Here is a 27,450-nt window from a genome sequence, read left to right on the forward strand (position 1 = left end):
TATTATTTGAATTGACCATTCTCATATGTTACCGTTAGTTCCATGAACTCCATCATGTATTAAAAGTACATACATACAATATTTTGCTATACTTTATGTATTTGTATGCGAATAAATTATTTTCATGTAACAGTATGTTCTTTGTAGTATTGTGTAACATTAGTATAGGCTAAAAAATATATTAAGAGTCGCTATTATTACAGGACGAGCGGGGGCGACTTATGCGTCGTACGATCGTACGCTATGTGTGCGTTTGCCTTACAATGGTGCTAACTATGATCTCTCCTCGAGTGAAAAAACGCTTTCCAACCCTCAACAATTTAGTGGAGGCGGGGCTTCTACTCGAAAATGAAAAGACAATTTTAGATAATCTAAATGATAAGTTTCCAAAGCCTTCTAAACATTGGTATGTTCAAAAACAAACTATTTAAACTATATAGAAAATTAATACTATTAGTTTTTTTAATATAATGCTTTTTTAGGATGCCTATAGTGTGGGCTACCAGTATAGTGACGAGAGCCCGCAAAGAGGGCAGAATAAGAGATGACTTTGCCGTTAAAACTATAATTGATGAATTAAATAAATTCAGGGGCCAAGCAGGACTTTTGCTTAGTTACGATACTATCAGCGTGCCTTTAGTTTATACACAGGTAAGACCTAATTAGATTTAGCTATAGCAATTAACCTAAGTGTAAATAAACCTTAGTGTTAATACATTACGAATTGGAAAAACAAATAAAAGCTGACATTAACAGCGATGTAAAATCAAGTAAGTGTACCACACCTTTGCGTGTTCCGATATCATAAAACTTTTTAATTTATTCTTTAACGAAAATTGTGAGTGCTGTAGCTCGTTAATTGGAATGAATAGGCGTGATTTTTTTCAGGTAGTTACAATAGCTGTTTATTCATATTTTATAACATCTGCGTTGGGTAGCCAGTGGGTTGATAATAAACTGCAGTCGCACACCTCGTCAGTCTATATTAGCAACATAGACCTTTATTTTCCTATATTCACAACACTAGAATTCTTCTTCTACATGGGCTGGTTGAAAGTCGCCGAGTCTCTGATAAATCCATTTGGCGAGGACGACGATGATTTCGAAGTTAATTGGATCATAGACAGAGATTTACAGGTGAGTAAAGCGTACGTGAAAAATGAATGGCTTGTCTATGCGTTCACGCCTCGTTCATTCGGATGAAGTGACATGATATACTGCACTTTTGTTGCTGACACTTTAGTGAAAGTTCCCGTCACAATCCTATGTTAAATAAACTGATAAATATTTACAAAAATATATTAACTAGTTCTTTGTGTTATGGAATAGAATAGATTTTTTAACTAGGCATCTATTTAATAATATAATATAAACCAGTAAAGGATCACACTAGTAATAGATTTTGTTTGTTTTATATATCCGGGCTAACAGAATATTAATTACTCATACGAGTTACATTACGATGGCTTATAGTTTCAAGGCGAACGTAGTATATAAAGGATGTTAACATAATACATTTTACGAGATACTAAAAGATAATTATGTCAGTGTAGTCGAAAATACTTATCATTATTCTGTCAAACGACAACAATGTTATAAGCGATGTACTAAAATATTTTAGTACATAATTTGTACGAGTATCCACAAACAAGTAAACACCATAATTATGTCGTTTTTAATTGATAAGGAATAGTAACCATTTTTATGTTAAAAAAAAAACATAAATATTTTTTACGAGTCTAGTAAGTGTATTGTAATACATCAATTAAATATACTGTCTATTAAAATAATTAATGTCACAATTTTTCACGGTTGTTTTATTTGGATGAGTAGTTATGAACATAAGAAAATAATGTATAAGACATATTATGCATAGTACACATATAGCCTGGGCACTGCTTGAGATATCGCTGAACGCAATACGGATTTTATTTGATATTTTTAAAAGGAAGAATATACTATTTTATATGTATATGTATAACTATTTACATATTTATACCTAATAATGACATCCATGCAACGCGGCCACGAATATTTTTCGTATTTTTTAAATTAAACTTCATTTCAGGTATCCTATATGATCGTCGACGAAATGCACCACGAACATCCCGAACTGATCAAGGACCAGTACTGGGACGAAGTGTTCCCATCCGAGTTGCCATACACGATAGCGACGGAAAACCAGAGGGAGGAGCATCCGGAACCGTCCACGGCGCGCGTGGCCGTCCCGCCGCGGCAGCGCAGCATGGTCACCGTCGCGCCCTCCAGTGTGAAAATCGATGAAATGATACCTTCCAACACCGTGAGTTACAAGTTCGCCCCGCCCGAGGTTAGATTCCCCCCATTTATAAGCATGCTGCACGCTCAGATCCTAAGCCGGATACAGAACGCGAACGAATGAATTGGGAACGGTTACAAAGGTTAATATTCTCGATGGATATTTGTGTTAGTCACGAATACTACGAATAATTATGGCGCATTTTTGGAGAAACTTTCAAGACGTCTAGAGTCTAGACTCGATTACAATGCGTTCCCATTCTATCGTTCGATTTCTTTATACTTGGCATTATATGGAGCTTTGCAGTGTGTCGGTGTTAAGGGTTGCCAATATAACATGTTTTTCCCCTTGAAGCTTACATTTCAGTTACAAGGTGAATGGGTTTTCTGCGGTTAAGGATTATGTTTTACATGGTTTTGAGGTAAATAATTATATATTCAATACTAGTAGTATTGAATAGGAAATACTAATAATAAATTACGTTACTTACAGACCTAACCATTAGCGATATTATTTTCCACAAAGTATGATTACATATGTTATAAATACTAAAACAAATATTGTTAAAAATAGTACAAGCACGGTAACAACGCTCATCATCTTAATACACACGTATTACTTGAATTGTTTTGGTAAAAGATTTTTTACGATGTACCTTAATTTTGGCAGCCCTTTTAACGTAATTAATCTAACACTAAAAAATAACCCGATTTAAAAGGACGCTATAAATATTAAAATAAAAATAAAGCATGTAATGAATTAAAATAAAATTAGATATAGAGTTATTTAGTCAATAGCATAGAATTAAAAAATATCCGGCTACACGCGTATCTAATATTTGCGCTTAACGCAGTTAAGTTGTTTGAAATGAAAAGCCTCTACCATGTTCCTTTACTTCCGTTTCTGAAACGTTGATCAAAGACAGCTTAACTAATTTGTGTTTAATCTGAATGGTCATTGGGCGGTGGTAGTCGATGACGCAATCGGTGACCAATGAACGAGCAATTTGCCGTATTTGTTAATCTGACGTTGCTCATCATTTCAGAAACTAGCGGTTTGTGCTACAATAAAAAAAAATAGCATCTATCTAGTTTAAATCTTTGCTGATGTATGAAAACACAAACTTCGCTTTTAGGATTGTTAAAGTAAGCGTCAAGTAATAGTTGGGCGTGAAGCTGGGATCTGATATGACTTCTATTCCATATGTTACGTCATTTATTTGTATGTTGTACATTTTCTTATTACTTCCAGTCTATATGTGAAGTCAAAACTATCCCTTAAGTTTTAATTCTATTGCTTTTTGTATCTAACAAAACTTCTGTATACTGAGCAAATAATCGATGCATTAACTTTATACGTGTCATTCTAAGTTATATTGATTGTTTTCGTGTTTGTTTTAATAGAGATAATACTTGTTTGTGTTCATGTAAACATATATTTTAGTTCTAGATTTAATTGTTTAACGAGAATTTATTTTATGAAATTCATAAGTTACAAATTGTCATCGTGTTAATTTTGATTTCTTTTGTGATTATCCCGTTTTATTTTCTGTTCTCTCAACTATGGAGTCTTATTCATGAAACTAATGAGACATGAATCATATTAACAACTTGTTTAACATCGTCGCCTTGAAATGGATTCATCTGTTAGTGTAATTAATACATATTTATTGTTCTATCCGCACAGCAATTACAAATGAACGATGACGCGCAGTCTGGCATACATTTTATCGTGTCTAGAGGAAGTAAGCGTGGAAAGAAAGATGACAGAAATTCGATGGGGTCCTCTAATTCCATGGTGTCGTTGCAACAAACGCCAATGACTCGAGCTAATTCCGTCACCTCCATGTTGAAACGACTGTTCTCGAAGGACGACCAGAGGCAACAATCGGCCACTTCAGCTGTTACTCAAACAGATAGCAGCGGTCAGTGTATCATCATTATTATTCAGTAAAATCAGACGCACTGCTTTTAAATTGAACTAATTGTTTGATTGAAAATAAAAACAGTACAGAAAATTTTATTGATACTAAAGAAGTAGAAGAAAAGCAAATTCTATTTTTGGAATTCTGTGTTACATATAAAGTTTAAAGTTAAAATTATCTTTTGTCATCTAAAATTAACACTTATTTGAATTAGGTTAAGGTTAATTTTAGAATACAGAAACAAGAAAAGTTAGCGTGTTTTAATGTAGGTAAATAGAAGAGGAAAATTATCGAATGCGGTCAAGTGTAACTTCTGTAACAGAGTAATAAACTCAGCGATAAACACTTTTAAGCGTTCAGAATTAATGAGTATTGTTTATGTTAAAAGGATTAAAATAGCGAGATCGCTGTAGTGTGGTGAAGCGAAAATAGCTATTAGATTTTATTTTCTTAAGACTCTAGAGAATTCAGCTCATTGTCAGATGATATTAATAAATATACGACAATAGTTATACAAAAAATCTATCTGATGTTTAATATAATGTCAATTTACCTCATCGAAATTTGATTCGAAATTCGAAATACTCAGCATTATTTAACTTATCACGCCTACACTTTTATAGTTAATTGGTGCTGTAAGATATATAAATCATTTCTGACAGCAGAAGTGCGTGTTAACCATTGGATCGATTTTTTTTTTATGATCTGGATTGACGGACGAACTGATTAGCTCACTTGATGGTAAGTGGTCACTTCTGCCCATAGTCATTGATGTCGTCAGAAATTTAAACCATTCGTTAGGAATAAAGATGTTATGTTCCTTGTGCCCGTAGTTACACTGGCTCACCCTTCAAACCGGAACACAACAGTACTAAGTATTGCTTCGCGGTCGAATATTCAGTGGGTGTTACCTACCCAGTAAACTAAGATGTTGATCTGTTTGCTTTCTAATATACACTATGTTAATTGACCTTCAAACTGACCGCAAGCAAAACAAAGAATATAATCAACTGCCTAGACGGACCTGCACAAATTTCCACAAAAAATATCGTTGAATTCATTTTGTACTAAACTGTAAAAACGATGAACTAGGCGATTAATTTAACTATGAGCAATAAAAAAATATGAAAACATAAACATTCGCTGATTACTACATACTACTATTTGACTCAATTCAAAGCGGATTCATTCAACTTCACTTTCAGTACAGAAATGAAATTTAACCTTAATTTATAGGTAACCGTTTCATGATATCGGCCAGTAACCCGACATTGAACAAGCCCGCAACAGCGGGCGGCGGTAGTATGAAAATCGCAAACGAGGTCATCGAAGAGGTCGACGAGCAAGCCACCATCACCAGTATGGGGAAACGACCGGATAACAGGTGATTTATATTTAAAAGTTTTTATGTCGTTAGTCGTTTCTTGCAGATTTGCCTTTTTGGATTAGTTTTTTTACATCACAACATACAACGATTGTCCTTTCTTCATGATTACGACGAGAGCTTAGTCAATAATAAATTGGTAAAAGTATGTTAATGACTTCATAAGACAAATCTGACATAGTAATACTGTTGGCTACGCAAATTATAATATTCCGCCAAGTTACTGCCAAGTTCAAAATTTATTGTTACAGCCGGTTATTTGACCCCCTGTTTCGCATCGAACGATTTTTCGTTGCTCATAATTTGGACATCGTGCTATCTTCTGAAGTATTCATTTGAATACTAGTATTGATAGTCAAAACACTATAACGTTCAAATTAACAATTGCACGGCTCATGATGAGAAGCATCAGAGTATATTAACGATAAAAAAAAGTTTATCTGCTCATATTACTTAACGGAATCAAGATATGTAGTTTGAATACCGTTGTAAAAATAGTTAAATAGAGATCAATTATGTACTTTTCAATAACGATAATATATCAATATATGCCCAAAAATTTTTCCCATCAATCAAATGTGAAATCTAAAAACACTGTAAATAGCGAAAACAATTATAATCTAAATTTTGAGTAATTTTTTTTATTACTATATAGTACTATATAGTTTTACGTTTTTCCTTAATTGAGTCAGCGTCAGCCATGTAAGCGTACAAAATTTATAAAACACATTCCCGGTTTAGTATGTATGAAATATTTACAAATATATAAAAAAAAACCTTCTTTATCGCTCTATCTTCTTTATCTATTAGTGAAAACCGCATCAAAATCAGTTAAGTGAAGGAGTGAGCGGTTATACAGACAGCAACATAAGGCGACGTTAATTTACACTATTTATAGACTATTTTACATTATAGAGTAAATAATACGTAGAACTTTTTCATCATAAAAACATCTGTTTTTATTTTTTATTATTCAAACGCGGAAGAAAAGAGGGAAAGAGATAAAAACATATACGGGGGGAGAGTCTTTTACACTTGTAAAGCGACAACCATCATAATTTTGAAGGTTGCAGTTTTACAACATAGACTTACAGTAAGCAAATCGTTTTACAGTTAAAAATGTGATGACATAATTCTAGCTATTTCACGACACCTTGAAATATTACAATAATTTATCACCGATTACCATTCACAACTCATTACTTACTTCCGTTTATTGTTCGCGATTAAAATGCATTGGAAATTAAACCTTCATATATAGGCATAAAGGTTACTTTTACACGCAACGTCTAAAGGTACTTATTTTAAATAAACGAGACATACAAACATTTCAGTTGCGTTCCTGCTAGGGATGCGCGATACTTGTACTAATCTCGATCGGTTTCTCTAAATACATATGTTTAATTTAAAAAAAAAACCATTGGTTTTCATTATCGCAAATGAATAACTTTTGTAGATCGTTCATTTTATTTGGGACATTTATTTTCTCATTTTTTTATACATGTATTAGCAGTATGAGAGTAATTTAAAAGGTTAAATACCTAAAATTATAAGATTTTTATAAATAACAGTTATGAATAACGCTCACAATTCAGTCGGTTTCTTGTCTCAGTTAATGTGTCTGGTTAAAGGAATTAGGCGATGGAATGGAACAAACCTTTTTTTTTTTCGGACCTGTGGTAGTGTTTAATTTGACAATCAATAAGTAAGTGTAATGCTTCTATATTGAATAAAGGTATTTCATTTGATTTGAAACGTTTTCACTTACTTGCTTAGTTTTCTGGTAATTAATGGGGTCCATACAAAGTTCGGACAAATATTGTTTAAAACATAATGTACTGTTTGTATCTATGTATAGTAGATGAACTGCTACTGAATTTCTACTTACATGTTTCATCATCAGAACTACATTCAACAATTCCCTCTTGATTTCATTTATAATTTTAGAAAGAGAGAGAGTTTTACCAAAATAATCTTTCTCTACCTTGGATCAAATATGCACTCTTTTTTTATTTCAATTAATAATTTATCTTTCAATTCAATGTATGTAATGTAATGTATTCCCAGTCGCATATCTTAACTAGGTCACGACAGGTAATCTCCGTAAACCTACTAACAAAAAGAGTCTGCAATAAATCAACTATAACATCCCATGGCATCCCTAATTTTTTGTCCAGGTTTGAGAGTCAATCTATGGAAACAGCCACAAAAATTACGAAAATTCTAAACAAAAACAAAGATTACTTCTCATTTGCAGTCAAAATAGATAATCAAATTTCAAATCTTATAAAATAAAAGACGAAACAGAACGTAGATACATTATACACCCTGTAACTGTCACGCAGTCAATGATTTTTACTGCGTGATTAAGGACACACATCAGTTGATTGGCGTCATCTTTTAATTCTAGTCTGTAATAAATGCAGTCAACAATAACGAAAAAAATTGAACAAAGCAAATTTTATGGACTGTTTTAAAAAATGGCTCATAAACTTTGTAATAAAAATATATTAAATTCCACGTTTTCAATTATATAAATGATGATCGTCTATACAGACGTTCAAATTCTTTATAGATATTATAGGTAAATCTTTTTTTTAAATATTTACTTTAAAAAGGAGAATTACTACCGTTTTTCTAACATCAAAATTTTCTTGGTTTCCTGTTGGTAGGGCTTTATAAAAGCCCGTCATGTAGGTACCATCCTCTTATCAGATGTTATACCGCCAAACAGCAGAACTCAGTATTGCCGCGTTGCGGTTGCTTTGAAAGTTCTAGTAGGGATAATTCGGTGATCCCGAGGTATATTCCATTCAGATGCCACAGTATCAAAACACAGGTTGCGGCGAATTTACTGTGCAAGTACGAGCAAACGTGACCACTTATTGCCCTCGGGTACAAATACCTTGTCAGCTCTTCCCAAAGTTGCCACGGATAAATCAGTACGAACATTCAACAAAGCTGATCACTATTTCGTTGATTTGTTATTTTAATTTGTAGTAAAACCACAGTTTACGTATCTCATCGAATTTCATTATAAATCTCGAATAGAAACGGAGAGCGCATCTGTTCATGTTTACTGACGTATGATTAACTGATAACGTCAGATAAGATGAGTCGCGTGATCATACACATGATAATATTGAAGACATTCTGTTAGGTCACTTTATCATACAAAGTACCTTCTTAAGAATGTACTATTAAATATGGAAAGTTATTAAATATGTGCATACTACTTATTAAACAAATAGAGATAAATTTATTGTCAACGAAATATATATTTGCAATTATATTTGCTGAGTGCTGACTTACTATTATATCTTAAAAATTATCCGTTACTTAAAGAAACAATATTTATTATTAACTACACCCTTTACATAAATGACAATATGGACCATATTTATGGCATATGTATCCGAAATGTATCCGAAAGTGGTCACCACTGCTCGTAAACATTGGGAAATGAGATGGTATGTAATTTGTGCCTGCAGTTACACTACCTAACTCACCCTTCAAGCCGAAACAAAACCAAGTAACAAAATATAAATGCGTATTTTTTATAGTATTTTATATCCAATAGGCATATAATATTATTTTTAGAATCATGTAGATATGTAAACAGTAAACTTAAGAACAATATTGTGCAAAATCATCATTATTTCGTCTGTTTAATAGGCTGACACATTCTAATGTTTCTATATACATTTATTAGGTTCATAAATACCAAGAGTTGAATATAATATTGATGCTAAGTCACTAATTTTGAATGTTAATAATAATGTTGAAGAACACATATCATCTGTTACTTCGAAGTGTTACGCTTTACTCAAAATGATTTATAAGTTTAGACCATTTTTGAGTGAATCAGCGCGATCTAAACTTGTGGAGTCCTTGGTTCTGTCTCAGTTGGATTACTGTGATATTCTTTATGGCCCTCGCCTTTATAAAAAGACTGAAAGGAAAATACAGAGGATACAAAATTCTTGTTTAAGATTTTGTTACAATATACCTCGATATTCACATATTACACCTTATTTAAATTCCAAGAATATATTAAATATGAAAAATCGCCGTACACTTAAATTAAATAATATCACTTTCAACTTAAAATATCGTAAAATTCCCAATTATTTGGCGGATAAACTTAAATGGTCCGAAACAAATGAATCCAATTGTAGATTGAGTCGAGTTCCGCGACTAATACTGCCTAGACCACATTTGCAATCATTTAGAGGTAGCTTTCGCTTCGCAACTTCAAAGTGTTGGAACGATATCCCACCTCCGATTAAGAACAGTACGTCTCAAAATAAATTTAAGGCACAATGCAAGCAATGGCTTCTATCAATGCAAAAGACGCAATGTGTCTGGACAAATGTGTGTAAATAAACCTAATATATATTAATTATTATTTTGATTGTAATTTATTAAAATATATATCGCTATTTACTTATACATTTTAAATATTATTATTTTTATTCAATATGAAATATTTTCCTTTTACTAGAATAAAAAAAAAAACAAACCTCTCTGTTTTAATAATGCTTGCATGTTTTTTATTTTAGCCTATTGGGCGTGTAAATTGTATTCACTTTTATTATTTGGTAATTATGTCTTATTTACCTTTTACTGCAATTACTGTAACGTTTGTGTTGGCAGCATATGTACAAGGCGTAGACTGAAAAGCAGCCTAGCTGAGACTACGACCTTTTCACCAAATCATCAAATCTCATATTGTTAACTTTTTTTATGGTTTTGTACCTTAATTTTGTTTTTGTTTCTTCTTGGTGAATAAAGTTACTTATTATTATTATTTCTTCTTGGACTAATTATCTCCCAAATAATGGGGCAAATATTCCAGTCACACGGGTCAATGACCAAGTGTATCTGGGGAGTGAAAAAGTCAGTCAGTACAGTCAGTCAGCTCATTATCAGATTCTAAAAACTTACGTACTATTCGACAAGTATTTAAAATAGCAGCTTTTTGCATGGTGATGTATGTGAGAGGTGGTAAATCAAGAATTTTTAAACTTTGGTGTAAGTGTTTAGGTATGACTCCGGTAGTGGAAAGCACGATAGGGATAATAAAAACCTTATTTAAATTCCATATTCTTATTATTTCTTCTTTTAATTCTGTATATTTATTGATCTTTTCCGTAATAGTTTTTAATAAGTTATGTGTGTTTGGAACAGAAACATCAATTAAGTAAGCTATTTTAGATGATTTGTTAACTAAAGTTATATCCGGTCTATTGTAATGAATCTTTTTATCAGTAAGAATTGCTCTATCATAATATATTTTTATTTCTTCATTTTCTGAAACGGGGTTGGGTTGATATTCATAGTATGGTTTTAGTGGAGTATTTGTGAGGTTATATTTGTGTGCAAGTTTTTGATGTATGTAGTGAACTATTTGGTTATGGCGATGGGTGTAATCTGTTTGAACTAGAGTAGGGCAAGCTCCTGTAATATGTTGTATATTTTCTGGCATTCTGTGACATTTTCGACATAAATCTGATTCTATTGATTCTTTAAGTATATATTTTTTATAATTTCTTGTATTGATAACCTGGTCTTGAATAGCAATTAGAAAACCTTCTGTTTCGGGGAAGAGGTAACCTTTTTGTAACCATTTATTTGACGCATCTAAATCTATGAAATTTTGCTCTAGATCGTGGATATGCCTACCATGTAGTTCTTTTCTTCTCCAATCTTTAATTTTTTCATTTATTTGTTCTTGGATAGTTTTAAACTCTTTATTATTATTTTTTAGGTTTAACGGTGTGAAATTATCATCAACTTCTACTATAGCTGCATGTATCTTACTAGTATTTGCTTTATTGTAGAAAAAATTTTGTATATTATGGATTTGGTTTTGCCAAAGAATTTTTAAATCAACTACCCCTCTTCCTCCTAATTGTCTTTTCAACGTTAATCTTTCTATAGCTGATTTCGGATGGTGATAATTATGTTTAGTTAGCGTGACTCTAGTTTTTATTTCTAAATTCTTAATATCTGTCTGAGACCATTTGATTATCCCGAAGGAGTAAGTTAGGACCGGAATAGCAAAAGTATTTATTGCTTTTATGAGATTTCGCGAATAAAGATGTTTTTTGCACAGCTGGTTTACTCTTTTGATGTACTCAGTGGTAAGATCTTGTTTTAATTTTGAGTGATTAATATCCTTAGCTTGAAATATACCCAAATATTTATATAAGTCCCCTTCTAACATCTCGGATATATTTATTTCCTCACTAATTTCATAATTTTTCTCAATTAATTTTCCTTTCTTTATAGTTAAAGTTTTGCATTTATCTAAGCCAAAATTCATATTTATATCTTTACTAAATTGCGCTGTAATTTTTATCATTTCTTTCATTTCTTTCACAGATTTACTAAATAGTTTTATGTCATCCATGTACATCAAATGAGAAACCGTTATGTCACGTGTTAATTGGTATCCAAATTTAGAATCTGATAGTATTCTAGATAGAGGATTTAGGGCGAGGCAAAACCACAAAGGACTGAGAGAGTCTCCTTGGAAGATGCCATTTCTAATATGGATTTCGTCACAACTGATTTTAGATGTTTTTGTTGTTAAAGTTATTGTGGTTCTCCAATTAGACATGGCCTCTTTCAAAAATTTAATGATATTAGGATGAATCTTATATGTTTGTAAAATTTGAACTAACCATGAATGTGGGACACTATCAAAGGCTTTTTTGAAATCTATATATGTGACATACAAATTTCTATTAAATTTATTTGAATGTTTTAGTATGGTTGAATCTATAATTAATTGCTCTTTACATCCTCTGTGGTTTCGCCTGCATCCCTTTTGTTCCTCTGACATTACATTATGTGCTTCCAGGTGTGAGACTATCTTATTGGTAATGCAGGATGTGATTATTTTATATATTGTTGGTAGGCATGTTATGGGACGGTACTGTGATGGGTCGTGGGTGTTTTGGTTTTTTGGTAGCATGTAGGTCAAACCGGTTGTTATAAAATTTGGGAGTGGAATTCTACAGTTAATTAGGTCTGAAATTATTTTTGTTAGAATATCATGTAATGACGTAAACTTTTTATACCAAAAATTATGTATCTGGTCTATTCCAGCAGCTTTCCAATTTTTCGTTTTCTTTAAAACTACAGTTAAATCATCTAATTTTAATTCTATAAATTCCATCTGTTCCATATAACCCCACTTCTGATTCTCTTCTTCAATCCATTTTAAAATTAAATGTAAATTGTGGTCACTCCTTTTTTCCCAAATCCCTGCCCAGTAGTTTTTAAGTTCATCTTTATTTGGTATTTCTTCTTCATTGTTTGTATTATTCGAGGTACAACTATTCAATGACCTGTAAAAAGCTTTTTCGTTGGTACAATATAATTTATTATCTTGTTTTCTATTAAGTGCTTTCCTGTATCTTGCAAGTCTATGTGATTTTAAAGATAGTTTCTGTTTAAGAGTGTCGATATATTCTTCTGGTTTCTTGTTTTCTCGTTCGTGGATAGTGTGCAATTTGGTATTTTTAAATATTATCTCTACTTTTTCTACTACTTTTTTAGATCTATTGCCTTTTAAATATTGAGTTAACCTACCAATGTCTGCTCTAAGCTTTTTTAAATCGTTTTCTAATCTATGTTCCCAAGCTGGCTTATGGCTCTTTTTCTTCTGTATGCTTGAATCTTCTATATTTCCTGACTTAATTTTATAGCCAAGTTTTGTTATTATTACTAAAGCTGAACAATATATTAATGTATGTAAATGCAGTAGGTCGGAATCTAATGAAAAAAAGGTAGGTAGTATATGAGTATTGAATGTGTAAATCAGATCATGAAGTAATTTACTCTCTTTTAATCGCGGTAATTTTGGTCGGGTTTTAGGATCAGTACCTTCAAATTTAGTCAGTGCTGTTTCTAAAAGATTCTTTAATTCTTCAATGTTTTCTTGTTGTGGGTTTTCTAAGGTTGTAGATTGAGTATATTGTACTTCTGTATCGTGAACTAGGGATGTTAAATTTGTCTGTGTAGAAGCATCAGATTGTGTAATATTGTAAGTTGTAGGGCTAGTAGTATTGTGTGTCTGAATTAACGGTTGTGATTGTAAATGGGGTGAATGCAACGATGTATCTGTTTGATTATTTAAATCCACTTCCCTTCTTAATTGTTCAGCAATTTCTGATTTAAGATGTGCTATTTCATCTTCACTTATTAATTTATTTCTAATTATTACTCTTCTTTGATCTGCGATACGTTGTTGACTTACATTCCAATCCGGATATTGTGTTTTAAATTTGTCGAATAGCCGTTTAGGGTACATAACTTTATCAGTTTCTAATTTTGTAATATAAAGATAAGTACGCATAATAAACAAGTTAGCTAGGGAGCTAGCGGCTCCCTGCGAAACATCCTCAGTTGGCCTGTTAAAACTAACAGCAGAATTTTGATTAGCACTAATAACGGGTAAACTATTGTCGGCTGTAGATAATTGTTCGGGGGGAACCCGCCTGCTCAGTCCCCCACCGCCAGTGGATCGCATGCTGTAACACCCAGCACTGGCTCCAGGTGTGCCCCGGCGACCCCCGGGTAGCGGCCCTATACGTAATCTCTCTGAATGTTGCTCCATGTTTGATGGGTTACCATATCCTTGTTTGCCGCATAAGTTTCAAATGTATGCGTGTCCGCCCCCCACGTGGTCTGGTGTTCGACTCGGACGTAAGGTTGGATTTTGGGGGGCTTATTATTATTATTATTATATTGTTATTTTACTTTTTCTCTCTTATGAGGTAACTAAATCCTACACACACGGGCCGTAGCCAAGCGCTAGTAGGAGCTAGGTAATGGCAGCTGAGATGGATGAAGTCGTAAGGAACTTGCGGGTGAGGCGGCAAGTGTTGAGGATTACTGCCTTTTGGAGTAAATGATTAGTGTGATGAGATATGTGTAATATATCGAGACTGCGTTGTAGGCTTTTAGGTACGATCCCAGTTGATGAGATGACTATGGGAACAATATGAATGGTGTCTGCACGCCACTGACGTTTCAGTTCAATTGCTAAGTCTTGATATTTACTAAGCTTTTCCGAAATTGTCGATTGTATGTTGTGAGTGTTAGGGATAGCTATGTCAATTAGATAAACAGTTTTATTAATTTTGTCATGTAGTGTGATATCGGGTCTATTGAAATGTATTGTTTTATCTGTGATTATGGTTCTATCCCAGTATATCCTGTATCTGTTATTTTCTAGTATGGTGTCGGGTTTGTATTTATAGTATGGGATCTTCTTATCTATAAAATTATACTTGTGTGCTAGATGTTGGTGTATAATAGCGCTCACTTGGTCGTGTCGATGTTTATAATCAGTTTGCGCAAGGGCTCGGCAAGCAGAAGTTATATGTTGAATGGTTTCAGGATTAGAATGACAGTGTCGGCATGCATCTGATTGAAAATTAGAGGTGCGTATTATGTGCTTCTGGTAGTTCCGGGTGTCAATGACTTGATCCTGGATCGCTAACATAAAAGCTTCCGTTTCTGGGAACAGTTCACCACGCCTCAGCCAAGCGTTTGACGCTGCTTTGTCAACATATGATTGCTGTAAATCGTGGTGGTGTCTTCCATGAAGGGATTTCTGTCTCCATAAAGCAGTTTTTTCGTTCATGTCAGTAATCCGTTCGTTTTTTTGCGGGTGTCGGTCTTTAAGGTTTAGTGGGGTGAAGCGTTTGTCTGCGAGCGTTACTGTTTCATGAAGTGGAGAGTATTCTGAGCGTTGATGGAAGTAGTGTCTCAGGGATGTAATTTGCTTGTTATGCAGATTGACTATATCTATTAAGCCTCGTCCGCCTTCACCTCTGGGTAGAGTCATTCTTTGGACACAAGATCTAGGATGGTGTTTTCGGTGGGCAGTTAGAGTAGTATTAATGATACGTTGAAGGTTGTGGAGCTCACATTGGGACCAGTTAATTATGCCGAAAGAATATGTAAGTACTGGGATTGCGTAACTATTGATTGCTTTAAATAAATTGTGGGAGTTGAGTTGAGATCGGAAAAGGATATTTAGGCGGTGTTTGAATTTAGTTTTAAGGCTATTTTTTGTTTCTTTTTGGTTAATCTTCCGAGCTTGTTGAAAGCCTAAGTATTTATAAGTAGTTTCTTCTTCTAAAGGTTCAATAATATTTCCTGATTCTAACATGTAGCTATTTGGGACGATTTTTCCATTTTTGACCGAAAATGTTTTACACTTATCTATTCCAAATTCCATGTGTATGTCCTTTGAGAAAGTTTGGGTGATATCTGCAAGGTGATGTAGTGATTGTATTGTGTTACTGTATAACTTAATATCATCCATGTACATGAGGTGTGTGAGAGTGGTGTCTTTGTGTGGAGTGGTAATAATGTAGCCGAGATTGGATTTGTGGAGCATATTTGAGAGAGGATTTAGCGCTAGACAAAACCACAGTGGGCTAAGGGCGTCGCCTTGAAAGATTCCTCGTCGTATTAAGATGTCAGGTGTTTCAGTATTAGCATGTCCCGATATTTTAAGAGTTGTTTTCCAGTTTTGCATAGAGTTTTCAAGGAAATAAATAAGTTGTGGGTGAACTTTATAGTGATGTAATACATAAAGAAGCCAGCTATGTGGTATGGAGTCAAAAGCTTTCCTGTAGTCTATATACATGGTATTAATATTTTTTTTCTTAGAAATAGCATGTTTCATTGTTACTGAGTCTATTACGAGCTGTTCTTTGCAACCTTGTCTACCTTTTCGGCATCCTTTTTGTTCTTCAGCAAGAATATTGTTAACGGCAATATGTTCGTGTAGGAGTTCAGTGATACATCCTGTAAGTATTTTGTAAATGGTTTGCAGGCAAGTAATTGGACGATATTTAGCTGGATTTTGATGGTCAGTGTCTTTTGGTATCATGAAGGTAAGGCCCTGTGTAACAAAGTGCGGCATTATGTTTGGTGTTTGAATGAAATTGTTCATGTGTTTGTGTAGTAATGAATGGGTTGATGTGAACTTTTTATACCAATAGTTGTGTATATGGTCACTACCAGGTGATTTCCAGTTGTTCGCCTTATTGAGTACTCGCATGAAAACTTCTACAGATATATGTTCAAAATTCATAGGTTCGATAGACTTAATTACTTCGTGGTCTGTATCTAGCCACGCAGCGTCTGTATTGTGACATACTGGGTCACTCCATATGTTAGACCAGAAAGTATGTATTGCATTGGCTGGTGGTGGTGTTATGTCTTGTGTATTTGTATTAGTGTTGCGTTGTGTGGCAGATGATAAGATTCTATAAAACTTTTTCTCATTATTACAGAATTGTGTGTTTTGTGATTTTCTAAGAGTGCAATTTAAATATCTTTTCAGCCTACTAGATGCGGCATTTAGTTTTTGTTTGAGGGTGTCAAGAAAATGTTCGTTACTAGAGTTAGGTTCTTCATGTTGAGAGTGTATTTTGTATTTATTTTTTATCGCTTCTACTAGTAAGGTAAGCCTATTTGTCCTATTGCCGTTAATATGTTCTGTGAGTCTTCCGATGTCTCTTCTGAGATTCTGTATCTTTTTCTGTAACCTTTTCTGCCATGCGGGTATTCTTTTCTGGAGTTGGCAAGGTTGGCTAGTTATGTCCTTAATGTTAGTTCCATTGCAGGTAGCCGCTGTGTAGGCAGCACAGTAAATAAGTGTATGAGTGGTCACAAAATCTTGTTCGACTGAAATAAGTTGAGGCAGTACTTTGGTGTTAATGACATTAATAATTTGGGCTAGTTTTCTTGAGCTGTTTTGTTTTGGTATGTAGGGACGGCTAATTGGGTTGGTGTTTTGAAATTTTTCTAATGTAATGTTGTATTGTTTTTTAATTTTTTCCACATCTAGATAATTAGGGGTTTGGTCCTGTTCAGCTATTGTAGAGATGTCTAGTATTGGTTGTGTTTGTGGTGATATATGTGGGTGGTTGTTGTTTTCTGCGGATGCCGTATTTTGTGGTATAGTCAAGTGTTGTGAAGTATTTTCAAGATGGTTACGACGCAAACGAAGATCGTTTGATATTTCTTCACGGATTTCTTTAAGTTTTTGATCACTAATCATTTTGTTATTTAAAATAACTCTAAGCTGATCTGATATTCGCTGTTCACTTACTTCTGATAATTCCGGGTGTTCTGCGATTACCGCTTGATGAAGGGGTTGACGGTAAGCTGATCTATTTGCTTCTAATTCTGTAATTATGTAGTAGTTTCTAATAATGGTTTCATTATACTCAGTGGTCCATCTTCTTCTCTGCTTTATACCTTGTTGGTGGCTATTGTGTATTTGCATGCTTAAATTAGTTTGAATATTTTGTGTTCTATCTTGGTTGTTGGTTTGTTGTAGGCTCTCTGTTACTTCTTCTTTTATTTGTTCTAATATTTCTTGAGAAAGTAATTTATTTCTGACTATAGCTCGGCATTGGTCACCTAGTCTCTGTCTAGATGCCTGCATCTGAGGAAATTTTAGTGAAAATTCGTGGTGTAGATGAGCAAGGTATATTTTACTGGTGTTCAATTTTGTAGCAATGAGGTACGTGCGCCAGATGAATTTATTCATTTCGTCTGACCATCTTTTACGCGCACGATTTGTACCTGTGGCGGGTGCAGGTTCAATAGCATGTGCCTCCTGCACAACATCCACAGACATAGGTGAAATTGTGTTTGATCTTGATGAAACCTGGTATGAAAGTGGAGATGAACTAGGTGATTCATATGAGTTGAAGGGTGAAGGTAAAGCTGAAATTATATCGTTAAGCATATCGGAATCCTTTTCGTGTTCTGCTTGGGTCATATGCTGGGGGCGAGTCGAAGGGGTATTTGTTTCGTTGCCCAAGGGATCGGCTGTAGCTTCTGCGTTGTGAGTCCGCCTGTTCAACTCACAGCGACCGGCTGTAACATTTTTGTTGATGAGTGCCCGCCTGCTCAGCTCCTCACCACCGATGGTTCGCATGCTGTAGCATCCAGCATCGGCTCCAGATGCGCCCCGGCGAACCCCGGGAAGCGGCCGTAAATTGTATTCTTTTTTACTCATCTCCATTTGGGTTTTGGGTTTGGGACCGTTAGTTGTGAAGGGCATAGCCAAGGTATTAGCGGCTATTAAATTTATGTATCTCCTGTTTCGTTTATTAACAGGGTATATATGGTTTAGTTCTTGATGACCATTCGTCCCTTCCCTTAAGCCCCCCCACCACGGCAAGGTGGTCCCATGGGGGGGTTATTATTATTATTATTATTATTAATTTGCTTATCTGACCCGATGTCTTCAATACAGCAGTTCATACATAGATCTGACTGCCTCTTACTGATTGAATGTCTAGGTTTGGGTTTTCCGCTAATTCTTTCTCAGAAGCCAGCTATGATAGAAAATTAACAGTGTTACACTTTCTTGCCTCGGATAACTCGGGTAACCTCGGATTATCCTCGGACTATGAAAGTGAGGGAATCTTGAGTTTCTGTGTTTGTGCACTAGATTAAATATATATCTGTCGAAACCTGCGTATCTATCTAGTCAGTCTTTGAGATTGACACTGAAATCCAGGAGGAACATTATCACAGAAATCATAGTTAATCAAGGGTTATAAATAATAATTTATTACCAACTAATATACGATCAAATAATTCAGAACTATGTGAATAAAATCGTTTAATGATCGCCGTTTTTAAATGACACTATTAATTCTGTTACGTGCCGTTTTGGTCTTGGATTTTTTCTGTCTCTAGATGGTCGTCTTAGTTAATAAAACATTTGTCATAAACACGGCTTCGTCGGATACATAAAACGAAAAAGTTTTTTTTTATAACAAACAAAACTGAAATTATAATAAGAATTGGTTAAATTTTTGCACAAGACAATCGTAATTGCTATTCAACAGGAAAATTCTACAAGCTTTCTTCGACGAAGTGTTCGTGCTTCGGTACAATATACTTTTTTATTTGCCCTGTTTAGATTTTAATACTAAAATAATTACAGATAAAAAGCAAGAGGTGAACTTTTATTAACACTGTTAATCGTGAAATAAACACATTTTTAATAATAAATTGTTACACTATGCTAATTAATTTATCTTGTACAATTACGTAAACCTTAAAAATATACTGTATATAATTAGAGTTATTAAGCGCTTATCTAGATTTTTCTACGGTACAAAATTCAAGGAGTCATTCACTTAGCGTATACAACAAAAAAATCTTCGAGATTTATTTATTGTATTTCCTAAAACAGATACAGAGCATTCAACTTACATAAGTAAAGTAAAAAAACAGTCTGTGATTGTCTTATTGATCGGGTGAGGCCTCACATCTGTAGAGAAGGTGAGGACCTTATTCCATCATTCTGCTCTAATGCGGATAGTACTAGATATTAGTTGAGATGTCACGTCACCACCGAACACGAGATGAATTGTAGACACAAATCAATCATATGTAAATTCAGTGGCACATGTCCGAACACAAAATCTTTGATGTAGCTGTTCTAACCACTGAGCCATCTCGGAACCCATATTCATATATTAGTCTTACATATATATATAAGTGAATTTTAATTCTAATGTTACTAATTTTCAGACCAACCGTAATGAGCTTGTTCGCGCAAGGTCCGCCGACGCCAAGCGATCCAGTTAATGTTCCTTCAAGAAATTCCAACCATAGTAACGCTAGTAAGTTATAACTAGTATTTTTCTTTAATTATTATAATCACTGTGTATATTTTTATAATTATTAAATCGATCAACCGATTGATATGCATGGCATAAAAAATATTAACGATAGTGTTAAAAATTAGTAACGTACACATTTATTATTTACATTGAAATTTTTAAAACTACAACAAACCCTTTTTATAACAATGAAATGAAAAAAAATATTTAAGAAAAAAAAAGTACGAATATGTGGAGTTCCCAAACAAGAACAAATATTTATTAATTAAACTTTCATATTTTGCCATAGTGAAGGAACGTCGCGCTGTAAGATATAATTTAGGTATGTGGAGTAAAGATGTCTCAGGATTTTTTTTTCTAGAATAATAAATAGAATACAATAAAAAGTCAATCATTCACCTCACACATGTATAACATAACGACTAAGTTAAAGTGTAATGACACCAATGCGAGGGTAACGACCTATGTATTTGTAGCTGAGGTATTTTTAACGCTCGCTTATTGAAGGTAATCATTTTAAGTTGGATTTTTCTATGTGTGCGTATTTTATTGTTAGTGTCGAGATTCTAATTAGCTTACTGATTTTGGTAATTAATTTGCTTATTGAAACAATTCGGTCATTTCCATTACATGACACAAGGGTGGTCATGCAATCACTGCTAAAATCTGCGTGACCCCTCTAAAGCGGCGTATAAGCTATTTCTTTGTCTTTTAGTATACATCTATCGTATATATCGAACAGTTAAAACAACACTATATACGAATATTGTTTTATCGATTAATGCAAATGTTTTTTTCATGTTTTTTGTAGCTAGAATTTATTTAAAGTTATGTAAAGTTTTTGTCAACAGCTTTGATCGCGTTCGCTTCTCTTACTACTACTAAGTGGGCAGAATACATAGGATGTTTAATATTACCGATATTATAAAAAATTGTTTTTAACTGTCTTTTGTCAAGCATGCATATAAAATTCTCGCATTCTTGCATTTTAATATGCAAGAGCAAATTTTAAGATATTTGAGTTAGCGATGATAAGAAACCTGTAATGTTTTATTGACGATATCATGTATACAAACATAAAATAGTTTTAATGCTACCGAATAAGAAATTAAACAACACTTATTGAACAACCTTTGCATAACTTTCCCTCCCATGGACTGCTATTACATGTCAATTTGCTAATAATAAGTTTCTACTAGAAGCGATTGATTGATCGGTTATATTTTCAATATTCTAAACCTCTAATACAATTCATTATCATTCGATCAACTAGCACCAGAGCGACGTATGTCAGATCGATCCTACAGCTGCTTTCCGATAGACTGTTATGGGCTGTTTATTTCATACATATTGGTGTTAAATAATGAAGTAACAAACCGTCGCCACAGAGGAGAGCCGCCTGTCGACGTCGGCGCCGGCGCAGTGGGCGCGCGCGGGCGACGCGGCCGACCTGAGCCCCGCCGCCAAGTCGCTCGGCACGCAGCCCTCGTTCCCCAACATGCAGCGCCCGCGCCTCGACAGCGACGTGGGGCCCTCGCTCAGCGCCGCCGGCAGCCAGACCTTGTGTGAGTGGAGCCGCTTTCCGTGCCTTACATATTCGACATGATTGAGTTGAGCGGGCGCTAAGACTGCTAAAGCGGTGGACACGAAGACAGGAAGAATTGATCATAATTCACCTTAATTCATAGTTACAGTTTCATTTTGAGCACCTCAGATATTGAGGTAAATATAGCATTTATAGTTACCCCAACTATGCCATCAGCACATAAATAAAAAGGTACCTGGGCAATTTTAAATTTACGATTTAATTTATAATGTTTTTCACTAATTAAACTTAAATAAGTATGATAATAATTATTAAATCGTTTGTGCTGAATGACTATCAACGCACAGTCAAAACTACTGAGTCTAGAAGTTGAAGTTGAAATTTTGACCTTAGGTTTATTTTATAACACAAACATCCATTATGATTAGTTTTATGGAATTTCTTTATGTGTATTCTATTTGAAGTTACAAAAATAAAAATTACAATCCTTATTTTAGTCGTACGAAGTCGGGACGCAGAAAGTATGTAATCATTGAATATTATAATCGGATGATAACAAACATAAATGATTTTTTTTCCATGTGATATTTTCTAGTGGATGAAGTGGACGGCGGGGATGATCCGGATATCGACGACTTCGATCGCCTTCGAAGTATTCGAGAGCAACATCGACGGGAAAAGTATTTACAAAAACTCATGGCTCGCTCCGTGAGCGCACAACAGGTACAATACAATTTAAAGTATTTTATTTAATCCATCTTTACTCTTAAAAAATATCATATAACCATTGGCTATCATTTATATGAACACTTTTTCTTATTAGTACAAGATACGATATAAGAAATATTATAAACTCATCGGTCATAAGATATTTTAATTTTCAAAATTTTCGCTTTGCATTTTTAAGCGAAAGATTTTTTACAACACAACTCAACATAATCTACCAATTAATAGGCTCCGTTCCTGGTATCGATATTTAAATAAAGGATAAAAAGTTATCACAGGTCTGCCAAGAATCCATATTACGATAAAACGTTAAAATTTGCCATGTTTTATAAAAAAAGTATTACAATTATTTTTTTCAGCCTTCTGGAAGCGTAGAATTATTAGACAACGAATTATTGTTAGAAGAACTTATAAAACAATCGAAACAAGCGAAGAGTGAAGAAGATTCCAAACAAGAGACAACTTGACACAGCCTTATTTTCTTTTAAGGGTTGAATTGAACATTGCTGTATAGTCAGTATTAAATATTGTGATACTTATATTTATTATCATAAGTACAGCTTGGCGAATCATGTAACATTAAATGTTATATACTGTATATAGATATTAACTTTGGGTAAATTAAATTTATTACATATAATTCTGTTTTTTAATTATCCTTTTTTTACTCAGAATCCTCTGATATGTATTGTTTAATTTTGATGCTCGATAATTAAATACACTTTGACTACATCATATTACTCCTATTTTAAATATCTCTTACATTAATTAAACTAGCCAATTGCTCAAACGTATGGTTTTTCATACAGAGGAATTTGACTTCTATCTATTAGACTGTTTTGCCTTATCCTTTTTTGTTGAAATGATGTGATTAAATTAATAAAAGTAGACTAGATCCGGGGAAATATTTGTCACATTTTTTTCTCTTTTGTAAAAACCAATTATCTATGTAAGGTACATAGATAATTAGTTCATTAGAACTATACAGTTTACAAAAAAAAATAAGAGAAAAAATTTGAATGGCAAGAAAAAATAACTTTCTAAATAAGTTTGTAAGATTCCAAATCTAATTAAGCTAAAAATCTTATAGCGAGGTGTGTCTCAATTTTTTTATATACATTGCATAAGCAGCCCGTAAATGTCCCACTGCTGGGATAAAGGCCTCCTCTCCCTTTGAGGAGAAGGTTTGGAGCATATTCCACCACGCTGCTCCAATGCGGGTTGGCGGAATACACATGTGGCTGAATTTCGTTGAAATTAGACACATGCAGGTTTCCTCACGATGTTTTCCTTCACCGCCGAGCACGAGATGAATTATAAACACAAATTAAGCACATGATATTTCAGTGGTGCCTGCCTGGGTTTGAACCCGAAATCATCGGTTAAGATGCACGCGTTCTAACCACTGGGCCATCTCGGCTCTATATTATATACATTGCCTCAATAATAATTATTCATACTTGTTATTATTTTTGCAGAAAGTTCAATTCATGAAATAAATTCAAGCAAGTACGCAAGTTACAGTAGACATTTTAACTTAACTCTTGATCATGTATCTAATAAATTGTAACTATAAACTAAGATCTCAATGTTGGACCATATTACATACTTCAACTTTTATACACAATGGGATTCAATAGGGAATAATGAGGATTAATATTTTTGCTCTTAACTCACGAAATCGCTACATAGGTTATTATTTTATGGTTGTAGGTTAAATAAGGAGTAAATTAAAGAACTTTTTTTTATTATTTCATGCATAATACAAATTTAAAATTTAACTGTAAAGAATAATCAACATTTATATGGTGAATATTAGTTGTGTTACCTGAATAATGAACATTTAACTTGTAATTGACGTCATAAAATTCCTAATAATTAGATTTATACATTTTTTGCTACAATTTACTAAGTTCTACAGGTGATAAATTTTACTACCAATTTGTCTACCAGCTGATAAATTTTAGTCATAAGTGGACTACAAATATTGAATCAGAAAATATCCTAAAAATGTAATTTTATTTCACATTATACCCCAATGGCAAAATAAAAGTGATGTAAAGTCTTTGTTAATTATAGTACTGCAATAATGACAGAGACATATATTTCTTGATTTCATTTTCTCGTTTAAAGGTAATACTGCTCTTGTAGAGGAACATTATAAAAAGTATGCTATTTTGTGTAATGTATGTATGTAAATAAATGTATTGTTAAATTAAAAACAAAAGAGTTTTGAAATAAATTTATTCACTTAACAGGTACAAGACAGTAAGCTTACAGCTTGAGCTTGGTTCTCCTCCAGTGACGCCTCTTAGCGTTGTAACTGTAAAGAAAAAAAAGTTATGTACTTAATATAATTTTATTCCATTGATGTATTGCATAAATATATTTTTAATATATTTTGTAAATTTTAAATATTAGTGTATTATATCAGGGTTATTGCCCCAGTATTGAGATATACTTATTAAAAAAGATCATGAGTAATGTGTGATCTAATAAACACATTGAAGGTGTTGACATTTTAAATGTGTCTTAACTACATATATCCAAGAAATACGTAAGTACTGGCATATAGCAGCGCCAGTCATATATCTATATGAATGAGTTCATAAATATAAATGTATTTAGTACAAGGAAACAATAAATAAAGTTTTAAACCAGTATTGGGCCAATATTAGTTTTAAATTTGTTTTATCCAAATTTTAGTAGCTGGCATTCCACTGAAATACGGTGTAACTTGCAAATGTAGTATACAGATTTAAATCATTAAAAAAGTCTGCAACAGTGCAATAAAAATGTCTTGTCTACTCATTGTCATATATTTTAATCATATATTGTAATAAACCTTCTGGCATGCTATAAAAACTAAATTAAATTAGTTATTTTTAATTTAGCAAATAAAATGAATCCCTTTGCTTAATCAAATAAACATTACTTAAAGAAATTTAATCTAACATTTTTATTTTGGATTGTTTTTACTAAATGTTCGACTGAACTCTGTATTCAGTTCAAACACATTCAAGCAACACTATTTTAATATAGATATTATATTGTCTTAATATCATATTTTAAGCTGTAGCATATGTCTTTTCACGGACACAAAAAGGTATGTGTAAAAAAGTGAATAAGGATGGGGATGATGCCAATGCCAGATAAATATAAGGTAAGTGTAATATATTAAAAAATAATAATAATGTCAATGTATAATATATACCAGTGATTTAGTAGCGAGTTTAATGGAGCATTTTTATACATTTTCACAATTAGTGCATTAATATAAAACAATAATGTAAATAGGCAAGATGGCAAAGACCCACAATAGACCAGTGTCATTGAATAAACTTCAATCCTCCATCATAAAGGAGAGGAAATTATAGCCCAGCAGTACAATGTTTGCAGATTGTTAATTTTAGTGATAATGTTATACCACTGAGGGATTTAGTTTTCAGAATATGCCAACCATTTGGCCTCAAATTGCTGCTGTTTTATCTAGCATAAATCAATTTTGCATGCTTGCCTGTATGTAGAGACGTTTTTTATATGTCTAAGTAGTATGACAGTTGTTTAACTAACCTAACCCTATAATAATGATAATATTCAATGAATAATAATCATGATTTGGAAATTAACAAGGGAATCAGTAGTTTATATTTAATATCTAATAATTGGGCTTAACTTTGATTCGAGTTACGCAAAGGTACAAGAATTAATGACATTTACTTTACTGTTTACATACGTAAGAATATAGTTGTTAGTTTAATTTTATCTTACAATTGGTTATTCCATGTCCAAATTTGCTACAACTGTATGAACATTGTAAATAATATAGAGAATATCACCTAGGATAACTTCCTGTATTTCTAAGATTAGAAAATACTTGTATTGAAAATAATAATAATAATGTTATCCATGTGTAGTGTTGGTAAAAGACAATAAGCAAATTATAAATTTGTAATCGTTCTAGACATAAATAACTAAACTAATAATAAGCTTACCGAATTGTATTTCCAGTACGCATTCTGACCCATTGGGGAATTGGTCTATTTTGTTTCAACTTCTTCGCAAGCTTGCGCTTAATAATAAATGTCTTGTGGGCCGACTGAAAGAGTAACAAAAACAATTTAATATCAAAATCACTTTATATTGCTAAGATTATAACGATAATTGTCGATTTATTAGAAATCTCTACACCTACCATGTTTGCCTTCCCGCTGTCAACACTAGAAGAAAAAGATGGATGAATGTAAGTTTGACTTTGACGTATATTTTTTCGATATTTTAAAGATTTGAATATGAGTCATTTGACTCTTTTTTAATTTCCAAATAATGATTTTGTACTTTATTATATTTATTTATCACTAATAATACAAACCGTATAGTTTAGAAGTTCTTCGTTATTTACATCTTTAGTTATTTACAATACTATTGCCGGGCAATCAACAAATACTAACTTTACCCTTTTTTTTATCCTTAATATAATCTTGCATCGAGTAATATACCTTATTTATCAAGAGATTTTTATTTAGGAAATTAAGATCAAGTGAAAAATAGATGTAGAATCTTATTAAATAGACAAGAACATGTCGTTCCCCAGGAAGGATGTATAGTATGGACTTTGAGAAGCTAGAAAATATTTATTATAATTTTAATTTAATTCCTCGTGTTTGTAAATTATTATTGTCCAAAAGATCGTTATTATTAAGAATATACATTATATTATTATTGTAAACATAATATATTGCCCAAGAAAAATCACAGTGGCGTGCATTTGGAGAACTCTGTCCAGCAGTGGAAGAATGTGGGCTGTTGATGATGATGATGTAAACATATTGTATCGCATCACACAACTGTCGCAATATACTTGTTAAAATCGTTCTGTAGGAAGTCTCCAGTTCCATGATA

At 33.1% G+C, this 27,450-nt stretch overlaps 2 protein-coding genes across 4 annotated transcripts in view; one reads left to right on the plus strand and one right to left on the minus strand.

Moving 5' to 3' along the window:
* The window catches only part of LOC125077575 (bestrophin-4), a 34,508-nt gene extending 11,349 nt beyond the window's left edge, over nt 1-23,159 (plus strand). Inside the window, exons 4-13 of one of the 3 annotated variants that reach the window (XM_047689522.1) lie at nt 204-406; nt 483-651; nt 889-1,137; nt 2,069-2,329; nt 3,965-4,202; nt 5,439-5,586; nt 20,185-20,276; nt 21,665-21,841; nt 22,418-22,545; nt 22,908-23,159. In XM_047689522.1, the coding sequence (XP_047545478.1) occupies nt 204-406; nt 483-651; nt 889-1,137; nt 2,069-2,329; nt 3,965-4,202; nt 5,439-5,586; nt 20,185-20,276; nt 21,665-21,841; nt 22,418-22,545; nt 22,908-23,015 (1,773 nt within the window). In that variant the 3' untranslated portion in view covers nt 23,016-23,159. The remainder of the gene's footprint in view (nt 1-203; nt 407-482; nt 652-888; nt 1,138-2,068; nt 2,330-3,964; nt 4,203-5,438; nt 5,587-20,184; nt 20,277-21,664; nt 21,842-22,417; nt 22,546-22,907) is intronic. The other 2 variants (XM_047689523.1, XM_047689524.1) reach the window with 2 other exon arrangements.
* A 1,616-nt stretch (nt 23,160-24,775) lies between these two features.
* On the minus strand, nt 24,776-26,811 carry LOC125077576 (60S ribosomal protein L39). Its single transcript, XM_047689526.1, has 3 exons — nt 26,744-26,811; nt 26,544-26,647; nt 24,776-24,871 (listed from the first exon to the last, which is right to left on the minus strand). The coding sequence occupies exons 1-3, from the start codon at nt 26,744-26,746 to the stop codon at nt 24,823-24,825; spliced, it is 156 nt and encodes a 51-aa protein (XP_047545482.1). The 5' UTR covers nt 26,747-26,811; the 3' UTR covers nt 24,776-24,822.
* Between the last annotated feature and the right edge of the window lie 639 nt (nt 26,812-27,450).

Source organism: Vanessa atalanta, chromosome 4, assembly GCF_905147765.1.
Source record: "Vanessa atalanta chromosome 4, ilVanAtal1.2, whole genome shotgun sequence".
In the NCBI taxonomy this organism is placed as follows: domain Eukaryota; kingdom Metazoa; phylum Arthropoda; class Insecta; order Lepidoptera; family Nymphalidae; genus Vanessa; species Vanessa atalanta.

Excerpts from the sequence above, each read along its gene's own strand:
- LOC125077576 (XM_047689526.1), bottom strand. Across the intron at positions 24,872-26,543 it reads CGTACTGGAAATACAATTCG|TTACAACGCTAAGAGGCGTC; the intron begins GTAAGCTTATTA and ends TTTTCTTTACAG.